A 16,857-nucleotide genomic window follows, 5' to 3' on the forward strand; every position below is an offset into this window, starting at 1 on the left:
TCCAGGCTCTCTCCTCCACTCCCAACTGTCTCCTCCACTCCCGACTCTCTCCTCCACTTCCGACTCTCTCCTCCACTCCCTGCTCTCTCCTCCGCTCCCAACTCTCTCCTCCACTCCCAACTCTCTCCTCCAATCCCAGCTCTCTCCTCCACTCCCGGCTCTCTCCTCCAGTTCCAACTTTCTCCTTCACTCCCAGCTATCTCCTCCACTCCCGATACTCTCCTTCACTCCATGCTCTATCCTCCACTCCCGACATTCTCCTCCACTCCCAACTCTCTCCTCCACTTCCGACTCCCTCCTCCACTCCCAGCTGTCTCCTCCACTCCAACTCTCTCCTCCTACTCCCAGCTCTTTCCTCCATTTCAGGCTCTTTTCTCCACTCACGGCTCTCCCCACCACTCCAGGCTTTCTCCTCCACTCCAGGCTCTCTCCTACACTCCCAGCTCTCTCTTTCACCCCAGGCTCTCTCCTCCACTCCAACTCTCTCCTCCTACTCCCGGCTCTTTCCTCCATTCCAGGCTTTTCTCTCCACTCCTGGCTCTCCCCACCACTCCAGGCTTTCTCCTCCACTCCAGGCTCTCTCCTCCACTCCAGGCTCTCTCCTCCACTTCCAGCTCTCTCCTTCACTCCAGGTTCTCGCCTCCACTTCAGGCTCTCTCCTCCACTTCCAGCTCTCTCCTTCACTCCAGGTTCTCACCTCCACTCCTGGCTCTCTCTTCCTACTCCCGTCTCTCTTCTCCCCTCCAGGCTCTCTCCTGAACACTTCTGCACTCAGCTATGGACTGTGTTCTCTCTCGTCTCCTGCCTCCTGCAAGCACAGTGCTCCTGTGTGTAGAGTTGCCACCTGTGCAGGATTCACCCAGGCAGTCTGGGTTTTAAATCATGTGTCTGCCTGAAACCCAGGCACATTATTTAGACCAGATTGTAGTTTCCCAAGTAACCGAGATAGTCCCACACAAATCTGTTGCCGCCTGGGTGCCATACCCCTGTTTACCGCAGCATGCCCCATTACTACTCTCCTTGGGACACCCACAGGTGTACTAGGTATTTTATTATCCTATAGTGTATACTATGAAAAAAAAGTGCCCTGTGCCGCTAAAGTGTTTGGGTTTGGCTTAAAGAACAACCCTACCTGTGTTTCTGTGATCACTGCTGTCGACTTCTGAATACAAGAGTGCTGCACTGGCAGGAAGGAGGAGGGGCCACACTAGGAAGGTGCCCACATCCTTACAGTAAACCATTGTGCCCAGGGCAGCTGACCCTCCTGCAACCCCCCCCCCCCGTCCTGGCTCTGAGTACTAATAAGAGCAAAACAACAGGTTTGATAAATAGCCCCCCTTCCACCCGATACTTTCCTCCTTCTCACTCCCACACTTTCTCTCAACCTGGCTAGTTCCAAGTAAGGACAACTTCTTGTACTGGGTCTGAGCCCCATCAGTTCAGGCACCTAAACAGCTCAGACACCTGCCGACCAGGAGGGATGGCTGTACTGTCTTATTGCACACACTGATCCTCTTCTGCTTCCCCTGTAGTGTCGCCCCCCCCCCCCCTCCACCTCTGGCTGCACTGCAGGGGGATTGGTTCTAGCACATGCACCCCTTCCATCTGCTGCCTGGGCATCCCTATGTACCTCTTTACCCCGCATCGCTGCTGGCTTCCCTCCACTCCTGCTGGCAGCTACTGCGGGCACATGGGCGGGATATTTCAGGAGGGAAAGCTGGGGGAAGAGGCCCAGTAAATATATAATTTACTGCCCCCTTCATTTCCTGAATATACACAGTGAGCGACTGGTACCTATCACTCCTGTGTCCTTCATCACTGAAGCATAGTAAACTGTGTTTACTATGTTTCAGTTTGTGAATGAGCAGGAAACCTCAGAACATTTCCTATTTAGTCATACAGGGGGTTGTTTTAGGATGGAAAAGGGGGGGGGCAGCAAATATGTAATTTATTGACCCCTTAATTTCCTGAATGGACACAGTGAGCAATTGGTACCAATCACTCCTGTGTCCATTCATCACTGAAGCATAGTAAACTGTGTTTACTATGTTTCAGTTTGTGAATGAACAGGAAGCCTCAGACCACTTCCTACTCATTCATCTGAGGCTGTAGAGATGGGGACTCTATGTCTATGTAAATCTATGTCCTCTGTCACTTTCGGCTTGGGAGGGGGGGGGGGGGCTGTCATGTAGGCTGTATGGGGAACCATGATTTCTAATAGCAGCCCTGGGTATCAGTGTTGGTATACAGGGTGCCAGTCTTCCCTCCCACTCACATGCTTACATTTCCCTAGAGCCAGCGCAACACTGAGGATAATAGAATGAAACAGACCCAGTCCCTTGCCACACACAAGTAGAGGGTGATAGGACTCTGGCCAATTGGACTACGTCTGAGCTGGCAGGTGGCCAATGAGCTTGATAGAGTTGGATGCCTTGGAAGAGTTGTGTAATTTACTGTTTAGAGGAGAGTTCTGGATGACGGACTAAGCCTTCCTGCTCTCACCGTGTTAGGACACAGTTCAGTTTTGTTCAAATCCTGGGGCAGTACCACTTGGGATGGTTGGATAGTATTCTGCCTCCATATGGCAACTCATAAACTTGAGGATTGGCTGCTTAGGAACCCAGGGGTGCACCAAGTGAGGAAGGGGAGGAAGTCGCACACTCCTCTATATATATGGAAATTGCAGGTATTTCATGGAGCTTCGGAAGGTAAACAAGGTAACTGGGAAGGGTAAGCATCTGCAGCAGTGGGGCAGACTACTCAGAAAATCCATTACCTTGCCGAAAAAAAAAAAAAAAATGTGCTTCATTTACCTGGGAAACTTATACAGGCTTTCCAGCCTGCCAGTAATGTTTAAGCATTTCTATCCTGTCTTATTCATTTTATTTTGAAAATATACCAGGAAAAGAGTATCAGCCGTGTAGGTGACCTTCAATAATCTTGTTTTCATTTTTTTCTAGGAAACAACAAAATCACTGCTCAATCTGCAACAACCGACTATAATACAGAACCTACAAGTCCAAACATTGAATCAACCGACTCTAATACAGCAACTACAAGTCCAAACATTGAATCAACCGACTATAATACAGCACCTACGAGTCCAAACACAGCAGAAATCGACTCTAATACAGCACCTACGAGTCCAAACACAGCAGAAATCGACTCTAATACAGCACCTACGAGTCCAAACACTGCAGAAATCGACTCTAATACAGCACCTACAAGTCCAAACATAGCAGAAACCTACTATAATACAGCACCTACGAGTCCAAACACTGCAGAAATCGACTCGAATACAGCACCTACGAGTCCAAACACAGCAGAAATCGACTCTAATACAGCACCTACGAGTCCAAACACAGCAGAAATCGACTCTAATACAGCACCTACGAGTCCAAACACTGCAGAAATCGACTCTAATACAGCACCTACAAGTCCAAACATAGCAGAAACCTACTATAATACAGCACCTACGAGTCCAAACACTGCAGAAATCAACTCTAATACAGCACCTACGAGTCCAAACACTGCAGAAACCTACTATAATACAGCACTTACGAGTCCAAACACTGCAGAAATCAACTCTAATACAGCACCTACGAGTCCAAACACTGCAGAAATCGACTCTAATACAGCACCTACGAGTCCAAACACTGCAGAAACCTACTATAATACAGCACCTACGAGTCCAAACACTGCAGAAATCAACTCTAATACAGCACCTACAAGTTCAAACACTGCAGAAACCTACTCTAATACAGCACTTACGAGTCCAAACATAGCAGAAACCTACTCTAATACAGCACTTACGAGTCCAAACATAGCAGAAACAGACTCTAATACAGCACCTACGAGTTCAAACACAGCAACAACCGACTCTAATACAGCACCTACGAGTTCAAACACAGCAACAACCGACTCTAACACAGCACCTACAAGTTCAAACAATGCAATAACTGACTCTAATACAGCACCTACGAGTTCAAACAGTGCAACAACCGACTCTACTACAGCACCTACGAGTTCAAACACCACAACAACTGACTCTAATACAGCAACTACAAGTCCAAACATTGCAACAACCGACTCTAGTACAGCATCTACGAGTTCAAACACTGCAACAACCGACTCTACTACCGCACCTACAAGTTCAAACACCACAACAATCGACTCTAATACAGCACCTACCAGTTCAAACACAGCAACAACCGACTCTAGTACAGAACCCACGAGTTCAAACAATGCAACAATTGCCTCTAATACAACACCTACGAGTTCAAACACTGTAACAACTGACCCTACTACAGCACCTACAAGTTCAAACACTGCAACAACTGACTCTACTACAGCCCCTTCGAGTTCAAACACCGCAACAACCTCCTCTAATACAGCACCTACAAGTTCAAACATTGCAACAGCCGCCTCTAATACAGCACCTACGAGTTCAAACACTGCAACAACCGCCTCTAGTACAGCCCCTACGAGTTCAAACACCGCAACAACCTCCTCTAATACAGCACCTACGAGTTCAAACACTGCAGCAACTGACTCTACTACAGCACCTACAAATCCAAACACTCCAACAACCGCCTCTACTACAGCACCTATGATTTCAAATACTGCAACAACAACCACCTCTACTACAGCACCTATGAGTTCAAACACTGCAACAATTGCCTCTACAACAGCACCTACGAATCCAAACACTGCAACAACCTCCCCTACTACAGTACCTACGGGTACAAACACAGCAACAACTGCCTCTACTACAGCACCTACAGGTACAAACACAGCAACAACTGCCTCTACTACAGCACCTACGAGTACAAACACAGCAACAACTGCCTCTACTACAGCACCTATGAGTCCAAACACTGCAACAACCACCTCTACTATAGCAAGTACAGGTACAAACACAGCAACAACTGCTTCTACTACAGCACCTACGAGTTCAAACACTGCAGCAACTGACTCTACTACAGCACCTACAAGTACAAACACTCCAACAACCGCCTCTACTACAGCACCTATGATTTCAAATACTGCAACAACAACCGCCTCTACTACAGCACCTACGAGTTCAAACACTGCAACAATTGCCTCTACAACAGCACCTACGAATCCAAACACTGCAACAACATCCTCTACTACAGCACCTACGGGTACAAACACAGCAACAACTGCCTCTACTACAGCACCTACAGCTACAAACACAGCAACAACTGCCTCTACTACAGCACCTACGGGTGCAAACACAGCAACAACTGCCTCTACTACAGCACCTATGAGTCCAAACACTGCAACAACTACCTCTACTATAGCAAGTACAGGTACAAACACAGCAACAACTGCCTCTACTACAGCACCTACGAGTTCAAACACTGCAGCAACTGACTCTACTATAGCACCTACAAGTACAAACACTCCAACAACCGCCTCTACTACAGCACCTATGATTTCAAATACTGCAACAACAACCGCCTCTACTACAGCACCTACGAGTTCAAACACTGCAACAATTACCTCTACAACAGCACCTACGAATCCAAACACTGCAACAACCTCCTCTACTACAGCACCTACGGGTACAAACACAGCAACAACTGCCTCTACTACAGCACCTACAGCTACAAACACAGCAACAACTGCCTCTACTACAGCACCTACGGGTACAAACACAGCAACAACTGCCTCTACTACAGCACCTATGAGTCCAAACACTGCAACAACTACCTCTACTATAGCAAGTACAGGTACAAACACAGCAACAACTGCCTCTACTACAGCACCTACGAGTTCAAACACTGCAGCAACTGACTCTACTACAGCACCTACAAGTACAAACACTCCAACAACCGCCTCTACTACAGCACCTATGATTTCAAATACTGCAACAACAACCGCCTCTACTACAGCACCTACGAGTTCAAACACTGCAACAATTGCCTCTACAACAGCACCTACGAATCCAAACACTGCAACAACCTCCTCTACTACAGCACCTACGGGTACAAACACAGCAACAACTGCCTCTACTACAGCACCTACAGGTACAAAAACAGCAACAACTGCCTCTACTACAGCACCTATGGGTACAAACACAGCAACAACTGCCTCTACTACAGCACCTATGAGTCCAAACACTGCAACAACTACCTCTACTATAGCAAGTACAGGTACAAACACAGCAACAACTGCCTCTACTACAGCACCTACGAGTTCAAACACTGCAGCAACTGACTCTACTACAGCACCTACAAGTACAAACACTCCAACAACCGCCTCTACTACAGCACCTATGATTTCAAATACTGCAACAACAACCGCCTCTACTACAGCACCTACGAGTTCAAACACTGCAACAATTGCCTCTACAACAGCACCTACGAATCCAAACACTGCAACAACCTCCTCTACTACAGCACCTACGGGTACAAACACAGCAACAACTGCCTCTACTACAGCACCTACAGGTACAAACACAGCAACAACTGCCTCTACTACAGCACCTACGGGTACAAACACAGCAACAACTGCCTCTACTACAGCACCTATGAGTCCAAACACTGCAACAACTACCTCTACTATAGCAAGTACAGGTACAAACACAGCAACAACTGCCTCTACTACAGCACCTACAAGTTCAAACACTGCAGCAACTGACTCTACTACAGCACCTACAAGTACAAACACTCCAACAACCGCCTCTACTACAGCACCTATGATTTCAAATACTGCAACAACAACCGCCTCTACTACAGCACCTACGAGTTCAAACACTGCAACAATTGCCTCTACAACAGCACCTACGAATCCAAACACTGCAACAACCTCCTCTACTACAGCACCTACGGGTACAAACACAGCAACAACTGCCTCTACTACAGCACCTACAGGTACAAACACAGCAACAACTGCCTCTACTACAGCACCTACGGGTACAAACACAGCAACAACTGCCTCTACTACAGCACCTATAAGTCCAAACACTGCAATAACCACCTCTACTATAGCAAGTACAGGTACAAACACAGCAACAACTGCCTCTACTACAGCACCTACGAGTTCAAACACTGCAGCAACTGACTCTACTACAGCACCTACGGGTACAAACACAGCAACAACTCCCTCTACTACAGCACCCATGAGTCCAAACACTGCAACAACCACCTCTAGTACAACACCTACGAGTTCAAACACTGCAACGACTGCCTCTACTACAGCACCTACAGGTACAAACACTGCAACAAGTGCCTCTACAACAGTGCCTATGAGTCCAAACACTGCAACAACCACCTCTACTATAGCAAGTACAGGTACAAACACAGCAACAACTGCCTCTACTACAGCACCTACAGGTACAAACACTGCAAAAACCGCCTACAATACAACACCTACAGGTGCAAACTTTGCAACAGCTACCTCTACTACAGCACCTACAAGTCAAAACACTGCAATGACTGCCTCTACTACAGCACCTACGGGTACAGACACCACAACAACCTCCTCTACTACAGCACCTATGATTTCAAATACTGCAACAACAACCGCCTCTACTACAGCGCCTACGAGTTCAAACACTGCAACAATTGCCTCTACAACAGCACCTACGAATCCAAACACTGCAACAACCTCCTCTACTACAGCACCTACGGGTACAAACACAGCAACAACTGCCTCTACTACAGCACCTACAGGTACAAACACAGCAACAACTGCCTCTACTACAGCACCCACGGGTACAAACACAGCAACAACTGCCTCTACTACAGCACCTATGAGTCCAAACACTGCAACAACCACCTCTAGTACAACACCTACGAGTCCAAACACTGCAACGACTGCCTCTCCTACAGCACCTACAGGTACAAACACTGCAACAACCGCCTACAATACAACACCTACAGGTGCAAACATTGCAACAGCTACCTCTACTACAGCACCTACAAGTCAAAACACTGCAATAACTGCCTCTACTACAGCACCTACGGGTACAGACACCACAACAACAGTCTCTACAACAGTACCTATGAGTTCAAACACTGCAACAACCTCCTCTACTGCAGCACCTACGGGTACAAATACTGCAACAACCACCTCTAGTACAACACCTACGAGTCCAAACACTGCAACAACTGCCTCTACTACAGCACCTACAGGTACAAACACTGCAACAAGCGACTCTACAACAGTGCCTATGAGTTCAAACACTGCAACAACCGCCTCTACTATAGCACCTACGGGTACAAACACAGCAACAACTGCCTCTATTACAGCATCTACAGGTACAAACACTGCAACAATCGCCTCCAATACAAAACCTACAGGTGCAAACATTGCAACAGCCGCCTCTACTACAGCACCTACAAGTCAAACTGCAACAACTGCCTCTACTACAGTACCTACGGGTACAGAGACACCAACAACAGTCTCTACAATAGTACCTACAAGTCCAAACACTGCAACAACCTCCTCTACTGCAGCACCTCCAGGTACAAACACTACAACAACCACCTCTAATACAACACTTACGAGTCCAAACACTGCAACGACTGCCTCTACTACAGCACCTACAGGTACAAACACTGCAACAAACGCCTCTACAACAGTGCCTATGAGTCCAAACACTGCAACAACCGTCTCTACTATAGCAAGTACAGGTACAAACACAGCAACAACTGCCTCTACTACAGCACCTACAGGTACAAACACTGCAACAACCGCCTACAATACAACACCTACAGGTGCAAACATTGCAACAGCTACCTCTACTACAGCACCTACAAGTCAAAACACTGCAATAACTGCCTCTACTACAGCACCTACGGGTACAGACACCACAACAACAGTCTCTACAACAGTACCTATGAGTTCAAACACTGCAACAACCTCCTCTACTGCAGCACCTTCGGGTACAAATACTGCAACAACCACCTCTAGTACAACACCTACGAGTCCAAACACTGCAACAACTGCCTCTACTACAGCACCTACGGGTACAAACACTGCAACAAGCGCCTCTACAACAGTGCCTATGAGTTCAAACACTGCAACAACCGCCTCTACTATAGCACCTATGGGTACAAACACAGCAACAACTGCCTCTATTACAGCATCTACAGGTACAAACACTGCAACAATCGCCTCCAATACAAAACCTACAGGTGCAAACATTGCAACAGCCGCCTCTACTACAGCACCTACAAGTCAAAACACTGCAACAACTGCCTCTACTACAGTACCTACGGGTACAGAGACACCAACAACAGTCTCTACAATAGTATCTACAAGTCCAAACACTGCAACAACCTCCTCTACTGCAGCACCTCCAGGTACAAACCCTACAACAACCACCTCTAGTACAACACCTACGAGTCCAAACACTGCAACGACTGCCTCTACTACAGCACCTACAGGTACAAACACTGCAACAAGCACCTCTACAACAGTGCCCGTGAGTCCAAACACTGCAACAACCGCCTCTACTATAGCAAGTACAGATACAAACACAGCAACAACTGCCTCTACTACAGCACCTATGAGTCCAAACACTGCAACAACTGCCTCTACTACAGCACCTACAGATACAAATACTGCAACAACCGCCTCCAATAGAACACCTACAGATGTTAACATTGCAACAGCTGCCTCTACTAGAGCACCTACAAGTCCAAACACTGAAACAACCTCCACTACTACAGCATCTACAGGTACAAGCACTGCAACAACTGCCTCTACTACAGCACCTATGAGTCCAAACACTGCAACAACTGCCTCTAATACATCACCAACGAGTCCAAACACTGCAACAACTGCCTTTACTACAGTACCTACAGGTACAAAAACTGAAACAACTGCCTCTACTATAGCACCTACGAGTTCAAACACTGCAAGAACCTCCTCTACTACAACATCTACAGGTATAAACACTGCAACAACTGCCTCTACTACAGTACCTACAGGTACAGACACACCAACAACAGTCTCTACAATAGTACCTACAAGTTCAAACACTGCAACAACCCCCTCTACTACAGCACCCATGGATACAAACACTGCAACAACCGCCTCTACTACAGTACCTACCAGTCCAAACACTTCAACAACTGCCTCTATTATAGCACCTACGGGTACAAACACCACAATAACTGTCTTTACTACAGCACCTACCATTACAAACACCACAACGTCCGCCTCTAATACAGGACCGACGAGTCCAAACACTGCAACAACCGGCTCTACTAGAGCATCTACAGGTACGAACACTGCAGCAACCGCCTCTACTACAGCACCTACAAGTCCAAACAATGCAGCAACTGCCTCTACTACAGCACCTACTAGTCCAAACACCGCAACAACTCCCTCTACTACAGCACCTATGAGTCCAAATACTGCAACAACCGCTTCTACTACAGCACCTACGAGTACAAACACTGCAACAACTCCCTCTACTGCAGCACCCACAAGTCCAAACACCGCAACAACTGCCTCTACTTCAGCACCTACAGGTACAAATGCCTTTTTTTTTTCTGGGAGGGGGTACCCTTTTTCTAACAAATGAGAAGTATGGTCAATTTTGACCTAGGTGAGAAATACTAAAGCTTTGCCCGAACCTTGCTCACCCTAAACCTCTTGGGGCATGTCACATGTCCCAGGAGGCTGTGGGACCAATGCCGATACACAGTATGATCTTGCACATGCACAGTGGGGAGCCAACTGTAAAACGTCAGGAAGTGACAGCCGACTCCCACAACCAAGATGGTGGGGCTGGGAATCTTAAGCCTGGCAAAAAACAGCTTAGTTAAACACAGCACTGAACTGCTGGACTGGTAAGTGTCTTTTTGTAACACTTTTAAGAAGTGTCCAAAGTTCTTCTTTAAAGACCTATTCTAAATACAGTTTGGTGATCTTAAAGATCATATGGAAGGAAAAGATTTCCTAGTTTTAGTTCTGGATAGAGTGGAGAGGGCTTAGGGCCTCTGTTGGGTTTCTTTACTCCTGTCTGTCTCACACCGAGGACATTCACCCTCTCTATTTGTCCTGATTAGGGATGAGCCGAACACCCCCCGGTTCGGTTCGTACCAGAACATTCGAACGGACTGAAAATTCATACGAACTTTAGAACCCTATTAAAGTCTATGGGACTCGAACGTTTGAAATCAAAAGTGCTAATTTTAAAGGCTAATATGCAAGATATGCAACAGACAACACCAGCACTAAGGGGTATCTTCAGGTGTATGCTGTGTTTGAGGCACACAACACCTGATTTAACTCCTGCAGATGCCTGTATTAGAGAACACCAGCAATAAAGGGTAGATACAGGTGTATACTGTGCTGTGTTGGAGGCACACAACACCCACTAACTCCAGCAGATGCCTGTATTAGAGAACACTAGCAATAAAGGGTAGATACAGGTGTATACTGTGCTGGGGGCACACAACACCCACTAACTCCTGCAGATGGCTGTATTAGAGAACAACAGCAATAAAGGGTAGATACAGGTGTATACTGTGCTGGAGGCACACAACACCCACTAACTCCTGCAGATGGCTGAGAAAAGAACACACTGTCCCTGCCTATTTAGCTCTTTCCCTGCACGCCAACACACTACACAAGGCCGCCACGCTGGCGGCCTTATTTAGTGTGGGGCGTGTACTAAACCCCCTGAGCTATAATTGGCCACAGGCAATCATGGCTCTCCTCGCTGCCGGCACTGTGATTGGCCAAGCATGCGGTGTCACAGTGCATGCTTGGCCAATCATGAGCCAGCAATGCACTGCGATGGCGTAGTGCATTGTGGGCCGTTGGTGCGAATGGTCCACAAAGTTCTGAATCCACTGAACAGACGAACGGCCGATGTTCGAGTCGAACATGCATTCGAATCAAACACCAAGCTAATCCCTAATCCTGATGACCGCTGTCTCTGGTACAGAAAGTTCTGGGAAATTCAAAAGTATATACTTGACCCTAAAACAGAAGATGAGGGGAAATCTGATTCAATGACAACTCTCCACAAAGGAGGTTTTTTTAAATTCAGGAAGACTTACGTTTTCTTTCTAATGTGTCTCCAGGGTCACAGGCAGGAAAAAAAATACTTAGAAGGTTCCCTACTTTATTCCAAGCCTAAAATCACTATAGACATATATATAGACATATAGAAATGTGTACTGAAAAGATCTAGAAGCAGAAATGCCGATCCCTCCATCTTAAAACGCTGGTTGTTGGGTTGTCATGCTAGTAGATTTACATTTTTTTGAGGCACTGACACGGAAAAAGTATGTACAAAGGACACTCTGACTTTCTAATTGGCCAAATCTATAAGAGGCAACCCATGAATGTGTACTAAAAGTTGTTTTTTTTTCGATGTGAACACATCTGTTTGAGTAAGTTTTTACCTTTATAACTGAAAATGGGCAAACAGCATTTACAACATAAAAACAACATAAACAACATAAAAGAATGAACTATGCCAATCAATGTCAATACCAACTATGTTAAAGAGGAGTTCCACAAAATTTTAGAAGTTCACCTTAATAGCTTCCTATCATTACAGACATTGTCAAATGGAATTTTTTATTTTTTTTTCCCAAAGCCCCATACACACTATCAGTTTTTCTGCAGAGTTTTTCCTTCAGATTTACCAAAACCATGTTGTAGTACAAGAGCCTGCCTGATTGCATACAAATTGAAACTCCTAAGGTTTGCCCTCATATTATATGGTTTTGGTAAATCTGAGGGAAAAAGCACAAATTGCAGCAAAATCACGTGCACAAAAATAAAAAAAGGTACAGCAAAAAGCACTGCAGAAACAGATCAAAAGAAAACTGCATAGGTGTGTACTAAGCCTTATGCCGGCCACATGGATCAATTTTTAGATGTGAATATTCAGACGAAAAATCTTTGTACATTCGCTGAATGAAAGAATGTTGTTTGAAATTTTCACTTGTTTTTAACATTCTTTATTAAAATGAATATTATTTCTCAAAGAAAACCGCATACGCTGTCTTAAAATTCCTTTGACCTAGAAGTTTTCTATTATTGCTAAATTTTCCCTTCACTCTGGTTTAAAATGAAGGTCGATTTGACCCCACTAACGATTAGAAAATCGAACGAACGTTCTTAAAATAATTTTTTTTTTTTTAAGGAAGACACTGTTTTTGTATGCCCAGCATATAATATATTACAGTTCTGTTTAAAAATCTACAAAACAGTCTTTAAATTTTTGTTTCTTTAAAAAAAAAAAAAAATGATCTGATGATATTTACCAGATTCACCCTCTAATAGTATATACAGTTTATCTCCTCTAATAGTATATACAGTATATCTCTTCTAATAGTATAGTATATTTCCTCTAATAGTATATACAGTATATCTCTTCTAATAGTATATACAGTATAGCCCCTCTAATAGTATATACAGTATATCTCCTCTAATAGGTATATATCGTAAATCTCCTCTAATAGTATATACAGTATGTATCTCCTCTAATAGTATATGCAGTATATATCCTCTAATACTATATACAGTATAGCTCTTCCAATAGTTTATACAGTATATATTCTCTAATAGTATATACAGTATATCTCCTCTAATAGTATATACTGTATATATCTCCTCTAATAGTGTATACAGCATATCTCCTCTAATAGTATATACAGTATAGCTCCTCTAATAGTATATACAGTATATCCCTTCTAATAGTATATACAGTATAGCTCCTCTAATAGTATATACAGTATATCTCCTCTAATAGTTTATACAGTATATCTCCTCTAATAGTATATGCAGTATATTTCCTCTAATAGTATATACAGTATATTTCCTCTAATAGTATATGCAGTATATCTCTTCTAATAGTATACACATGATATCTCCTCTAATAGTTTATATAGTATATCTCTTCTAATAGTATATACAGTATATCTCTTAGAATAGTATATAAAGTAGATATCTTCTGTCTGTTATTCTCAGAGTGGATTAGAGATTTTGCTCCCTAACCATATAATTGGTTATTTCTATTTACCACTGCATAGAGATATTTAAAATAAATTGCCTTTTTATTAAACTTTACATATTAACTAAATTATAAACAACCCTTTCTTTTAAGGTTATTAACCGATTGATGGATTAATCAAAACAATATTCAGCTAACTAATCGATTATGAAAATAATTGTTAGTTGCAGCCCTAATAGAGAGCTTTCCCCTCATATCAGGAAGCACCAAGTGTACTGTGCAATGTAAGAAGGCCTGATTGGCTTACAGTGCTGTTTTTTCTCATGATAGACAACATTTAAAAATAAAGGCAAATACATCTGTGTGGTTGCTGTTTAATAAGCCTGTATTGTTTCTTCTATAGCTCTAGCATGCGAGAATGGAGGTATCTATGAAAATGGCATTTGTAAATGTCCAAACAATTTCGCAGGAACACAGTGTGAAGCCATAAGAAACATTATAACTGTTGGTAAGTGTGGAAATAAATGGTTTATTATTTAACATACAATATATCTAACTTTGAAGCTGTAGTCATATAAACAGTTACTTAGTGAGCAGCTGAAGAAGTCCCCATTAATGTTGCAAAGTTCCATTAGCATTTAATAGCAGCCATGCCAACCCGCTCGCTATGTTCACTGTGCTTAAGAGATTGGTGCTCCTCATTCCACCACCCTGTCCCCCTGCTTTTCCTCACAATTGGTCCCTCAATGTCATGAGCAGATTCACTGGCCAGTAGTAAGGCAAAGGGCCAGCTCTCACTGCTTTATTCCGGTGCTGTCTCTTGCAGAAAGGTCTCCTAACCACTAGATGGAGCTGCTCTCTTCAGCTGTCTCTCCTGAGCTCAGGATATCAAAGACATTCCCTCTGGTGGCTCATTATCAGGGCACCCTGGACCCTGCTGCCTCATTCATAGTTGCCAACATTGTAAAAAAAAAATGTAGGGACACTTTTTTGGCTGTAGGTGGAGTCTTATTATAATTAGGGGGCGGGCATGTGTTTGTATGCGTGATATATCCAAAAAGAAAACATTGGCATGGTTTACCTGAAACAGTGGGTGTGGCTTATATGGGCCTGGTTCAAATGGGGGTGTGGTTAGAGTCTGAGATGAATGAGAGATAGATAAAGAAAGGGGAAAAGAGGAAGGGAGACAGAAAAAAGGAAAGAAGGAGGGAAGGAGAGAGAAGGAAGGAAAGAGGGATGGAGGGACAGCAGTCCCAGATCCTACACCACATTAGAAATGTGTATTCCAGAGTTTAACAAATCAGCAGATAAAGATGCTCCAAACTCCTGGTGTTACCACCAGGGGCAGATCCAGTGTCTAGTCTCGGGAGAGGTACTGCCAGAAAAGAAGGTGTACCTGTAAGCCGTTTTGTCCAATAGCCAGCAAAGGCACGAGTGCTGATTGGCCATAGGGAGAGCCAATCAGCGGGTCTGGCAGAAGCGATGTCTGCCGGCCACCTGAAATCGCTCCCCACAGAGATCGAACAGCGGTCTGCTGATGTAAACAAGGCAGATCCCCTTTCTGTCAGAGATGAACAGAGTGATCTTGTGTTCCTGCTAACCAGGAACACAGATCTCTCTGTTCATCTAGTGAGTTCATCCCCCTACACAGTTAGCAAGCACCCCCTAGGGACACAGTTAACCCTTTGATCACCCCTGATGTTAACCCTTCCCAGCCAGTGTCATTAGTACAGTGACACTGGTCCCCAAAAAAGTGTCAGATAGGTGTCCAATCTGTCCGCCACAGTAACGCAACTATGAGCCTGAGACTCGGCTGATCACAGATCGGAGTAAGGGGCCGATCCTGACCCCCTTATCATCAATACAATAACAGCTGATCACGTGATGTAAACAGAAGATCGGTAATCAGTATGAATAAGCGCTGTTAAGTGTGAAACGCGTCAGCTCGTTTGTCCCATTCTCTGCTGTGGCTTGTATTTTTGATTTTTTTATAATAAAGGCTATATTCCAGAGTGCGGCCATCCAGAACTTTTCCTTGCCTCATTTAATCAGTATTTTTTTCCCCTCACGCGGTCAGCGTGAGGGAAAAATAAAGCAGATCATGGCTTTTGTCATAGGGAGTGGGACATCGTTCCCTCACACAGAGAGCTGCGGCTGCCTCATCTGTGCCCACCAGCACCACCTGCCAGTGCCCACCAGTGCCACCTATCAGTACCCACCAGTGCCATCTAACAGTGTCCACCAGTGGCACCTTCCAGTGCCCACCAGTGCCACCTATCATTATCCGCCAATGCTGCCAATCAGTTCCCATCAGTGCCTCATTGTCAGTGCCACCGATCAGTGCTGCCTACCATTGCCCATCAGTGCCACCCATCAGTGCCCATAAGCGCCACGTATCAGTGCCGCTTATCATTGCCCTTCAGTGCTGCCCATCATTTGCAACAATCAGTGCCCATCAGTGCCACCTATCAGGGCCCATCAGTGCTGCCTATCAGTACCCACCAGTGCCACCTACCAGTGCCCACCAGTGGCACCTACCAGTGCCCACCGGTGTCACCTATCAATGTCCACCAGTGCTGCCAATCAATTCCAATCAGTGCCTCATCGTCAGTGCCACCGATCAGTGCTGCCTACCAGTGTCCATGAGTGTCACCCATCAGTGCCCATAAGCACCACCTATCAGTGCCACTTATTAGTGCCCTTCAGTGCCGCCCATCATTGGCAACTATCAGTGCCCATCAGTGCCACCTATCAGGGCCCATCAGTGCCACCTCATCAGTGCCTATCAGTGCCACCTAGCAGTGCCCATTAGTGCCACCTTATCAGTGTAGCCTATCAATGCCCATCAGTGCCCATCAGTGCTGCCTCATCAGCACACATCAGTGAAGGAGAAAAATTAC

At 45.1% G+C, this 16,857-nt stretch overlaps 1 protein-coding gene across 1 annotated transcript in view; it reads left to right on the top strand.

The window, feature by feature from the left end:
• LOC143962298 (uncharacterized) overlaps nt 1–16,857 on the top strand; it is a 46,314-nt gene that overhangs the window by 15,605 nt on the left and 13,852 nt on the right. The window contains exons 3-4 of the mRNA XM_077471600.1: nt 2,961–10,511; nt 14,361–14,465. Of these exons, the coding sequence (XP_077327726.1) occupies nt 2,961–10,511; nt 14,361–14,465 (7,656 nt within the window). The remainder of the gene's footprint in view (nt 1–2,960; nt 10,512–14,360; nt 14,466–16,857) is intronic.

The sequence above is a fragment of the Lithobates pipiens genome, unplaced genomic scaffold (genome assembly GCF_037356315.1).
Source record: "Lithobates pipiens isolate NorthernLeopardFrog02 unplaced genomic scaffold, aLitPip1_a1.2 Scaffold_8, whole genome shotgun sequence".
Lineage (NCBI taxonomy): Eukaryota > Metazoa > Chordata > Amphibia > Anura > Ranidae > Lithobates > Lithobates pipiens.